Source organism: Rattus rattus, chromosome 12 (genome assembly GCF_011064425.1).
Source record: "Rattus rattus isolate New Zealand chromosome 12, Rrattus_CSIRO_v1, whole genome shotgun sequence".
Classification (NCBI taxonomy): domain Eukaryota; kingdom Metazoa; phylum Chordata; class Mammalia; order Rodentia; family Muridae; genus Rattus; species Rattus rattus.
In genome coordinates this window covers 84,028,001-84,031,930 of record NC_046165.1, presented here as the reverse complement: position 1 = coordinate 84,031,930, position 3,930 = coordinate 84,028,001, and the positions used below count along the sequence as shown (strand labels likewise).

Sequence of the window (3,930 nt, the reverse complement as noted above, 5' to 3'; positions counted from 1 at the left end):
CTGTTATGCTTAAGAGTATACTACTGTCTTCTATTCTGTAGTAAATGCCCAAATTCAAATCTACTAATGGGAGTTTTATGTCCATCCTCTTTTACTGTCTGTGATGTTTCCGCTGTAGCTCTTATTAGCACTAGCCAAACTTATTTCCCTCCTCTGCTACTGCTTTCAGTGTTTATCTTCCAAGGAGATATTAAAATACAAGAAAACACTCTCTGATGTCTACTACAATATCAGCAAAATTATTGCAATTGTATCAGTGCATAAACAAGATATAGCAGTATATTAATGAGAAATTGGCTAACAGTCATGGTCAATAATGAGTGATATTTTTATCCCACTCACTACAACTTATTATAGTTTCCAATAGAGTCCACAGCTTCATGGTTATTTCTAGTGGAATTGGTAAAGTTTTTTATATTTCTTTTTAAAGTATTATTACATTTATTTATTTATTTATCTATCTATCATATATGGGGGTATCATGGCATGCATGTGGACATCAGAAGATAACTTTCAGGATTCAGTTCTCTCCTTTCATCATGAGTTCTACTGCTCAAATTTGGGTTATCAAGCTTCGTGGTGACCTTCCTTATCTGCTGAGCCAAATTCATTTCCAGCCTTGGATTGGCACCTTTTTAAACTGTGAAGAGAATTCACAATCTGATCAAATATTGTTCTAAGTTACTTGGTTGTATAAAATTAATTTAACAATATTTTTGTTTTGCTGTTGAATACACATTTTAAGCAATCACACTGTACTCAAGAAGAAGGAGGAAGAAGAGGAAGAGGAGAGAGAGGAGGAGGAGGAGGGGGAGAATACATCTCTATAGGACCCAAATACTATGCAATAATAATCAAACTTATTTTGCATTAAGAACTGTTTATCAAATATCCACACAATTTCATGCCAGGAACCCTGACTTTCAGGTTACTCTTCAACAAGAAGATATGGCCAAAAGGGAAGTTACAATGAACTTCCCAGACAGCACTTGGCATCAGACAAAGGAGTTTAATTTAAGGATCTCATACATTTGTAATGATTACTCTTACCTTTGGAATTTTCATTTAACTCCTCCTTCTCTCTTTGTACTTGCAGCTCAGATATAAACACATGGATGGAAACAAAACCTTCCCCAGTGACTTCACCTTTGTGGGGCTCTTTACTCACAGAGCCTCGGGATTCCTCTTCAGTGTTATTTGTGCCGTGTTCTTCCTGGCCTTAGTGGCCAATGGAGTCATGATCTTTCTCATTCACGTAGACCCTCATCTTCATACCCCCATGTATTTCCTCCTCAGCCACCTCTCCATCATCGACATGATGTATATTTCCACTATTGTACCTAAGATATTGATTGATTACATTGTAGGCAAAGGGATCATCTCTTTCGCTGCCTGTACAGCCCAGTACTTTCTATACATGGGCTTTGTAGGGGCCGAGTTCTTCCTGCTGGGACTTATGGCCTATGACCGCTACGTGGCCATCTGCAATCCTCTCCGTTACCCTGTCCTCATGAGTCGGAGGGTGTGCTGGTTTATTTTGGCCAGTTCTTGGTTCGGTGGGGCTTTGGACAGTTTCCTCCTCACACCCATCACCATGAGTCTCCCGTTCTGTGCGTCCCACAAGATCAACCACTTTTTCTGCGAGGCTCCTACGATGCTGAGGCTGGCCTGTGGTGACAAAGCCGTATATGAAATGGTGATGTACATCTGCTGTGTGGTGATGCTGTTGGTCCCCTTCTCTGTGGTGATCACGTCCTATGCCCAGATACTGGTCACAGTACATCAGATAAAGTCTGAAGAAGGGAGGAAGAAGGCCTTTGCCACCTGCTCATCACATGTGATTGTGGTAACGTTGTTTTATGGGGCTGCTTTGTACACCTATATGCTTCCCCAAGCCTATCACACCCCACTCAAGGACAAAATCTTCTCAGCCTTTTATACCATCCTCACCCCCTTGCTCAACCCTGTTATTTACAGTCTGAGGAACAGAGATGTGGCAGGGGCTTTGAAGCAGGTGATAGCAAGACACAGAGGGACCTGCGGTGTGGAAAGGAATTAATTAGAAGAAGCTAACACACTTCTGCCTGTCTGGGATAAAGCATGGATAATGAGGATGGATTATGCTGAAGCAATTTCAAAAGCTACTTCCATGAAAAGATGCATCAGCAATGTTTCCATCAAAGATAAGCAGCCATGACAACGTTTTGTGTCTAGATGATGCTAGCTTCCCATCCATTAGTGCCACTGGTTTTCTCCTTTTTTGTTTCCATAACTGACTCTTGGGAATTCTTACATTGCCATTCATGTACATGGAGGTCCCAAATTGTGTGCCTAATATTACATATCATCCTTCAGTGGCCTTATAAGAACCTGTGAAACACTTATAAATGTCAACCTTCAAATGACAACATGTTATAAAGTGCCACAGGGAATACCTACAGACACTCAACAATGCAATTTATAATATTCAGACATCTCTTTCCAGAGTAACAATTGCCTTATCTAAAGTTGAATGTGCGAAAAAAGAACCACATTTATATGGCAATTCAAAGACCAAGAACTGCAGAGCAAGGGTTCTATTGGATTTCTTACTCATTATATTGGGGTATTGTGATTGTATATGTTTGACCCTTGGAGGTGTGGCCTTGCTGGAGTAGGTGTAGCCTTGTTGGAGTAGAGGTGTCATTGTGGGTATGGGCTTTAAGACCCTTGTGCTAGTTGGGTGCCTGGGAGACAGTCTACCACTAGCAGCCATTCAGATGAAGACATAGAACTCTTAGTTCCAGCTGTACCAGGCCTGTCTGGATGCCGCCATGTTCCTGCCTTGATGATAATGGAGTGAACCCTTGAACCTGTAAGCCAGACCCAATTAAATGTTGTTCTTTGTAAGACTTGCCTTGTGCATAGTCTCTGTTCATAGGAGTAAAACCCTAACTAAGACAGTGTATGTAGCAACAGATATTTGAGGAAGAAATAGTTCATACAAGAGCAATTCTACAATTGTGTCCCAGGGTCTTATCTAAATCACTGTTCTTCTTGAACTCTCAGTGTAGATAGTGATAAGAGAAGTAATGCCGCCTTCTTTCCACTTCCAGAGAATTGTTGGATAGAACATTTTTTTCTCCATGGGACTATCTTTTTCACTAGATTTAACATAAAAGAAGAAAAATATAACTCAGCTTTACATTTGTAAGCTACAACTAGAAAATCCTTTTTGGAGACAAACTAATATCATCTCTGTTTTAGTAATTAAGGGCTGGGAAAAATATGTAGAATGGATCCAGTCATAAAATCTACCTTCCCATCCTCTTGGACCAAATCTGTGTGGTATAGTGTTGGGCTTTGACTCCTGCCTGTTGGACAGAATTCCAGTTGTGTCCAGTGATGCCCATCGGCTCTGACAATAGTGGGAGAGCTATATAGAGTCAGACTGCCCATTGTACTGAAAATTCTGCTGGGAATTAGACACAAAGTTAGTCAAACTGAGCCATCTTCTCTGAGTCCTATGCTGACCTGACTGGCTAGTTTGGGAGGCAGAGCTGACCCTGTTTGAGTACAGTTAACCACCTTCCAAAAGAGAAGTGGCCTTGGGGAGACTCCATATGGAGAAATGTATGTACTTCAATTTGAAACTTAAGACTAGCTGAAAACACACCACAGGTGAACTGTAAAGTTGGCCAGCCATTATGGAAGTCAGTGTCGAAGTTTCTCAAAAAATCAATAGGTGTACCATATTACCCATGTATATCCTATTGGGTAGACACCTCTACGCTGATGTGATACTTGTATACTAGTTTACTGCAGCACTGTTCATAGCAGATAAGCTATGGAGCCAACCAGCATCCACAGCAGAGGAATGGAAAAAAACACATGGGATAGACACAATGGAATTTTTTAAATATATTAAGGAAAATGAAGTAATGTTGTTTT

At 40.7% G+C, this 3,930-nt stretch overlaps 1 protein-coding gene across 1 annotated transcript; it reads left to right on the top strand.

Annotated features, from left to right (window-relative positions):
* Positions 1 to 1,111: 1,111 nt before the first annotated feature.
* LOC116913753 (olfactory receptor 2T6-like) lies at positions 1,112 to 2,059 on the top strand. The gene has a single exon (XM_032918061.1). The coding sequence runs from the start codon at positions 1,112 to 1,114 to the stop codon at positions 2,057 to 2,059; it is 948 nt and encodes a 315-aa protein (XP_032773952.1).
* Positions 2,060 to 3,930: the final 1,871 nt, after the last annotated feature.

Bases quoted from the DNA above. Each gene is read 5' to 3' on its own strand.
- LOC116913753 (XM_032918061.1), top strand. From the start codon at position 1,112: ATGGATGGAAACAAAACCTTCCCCAGTGACTTCACCTTTGTGGGGCTC.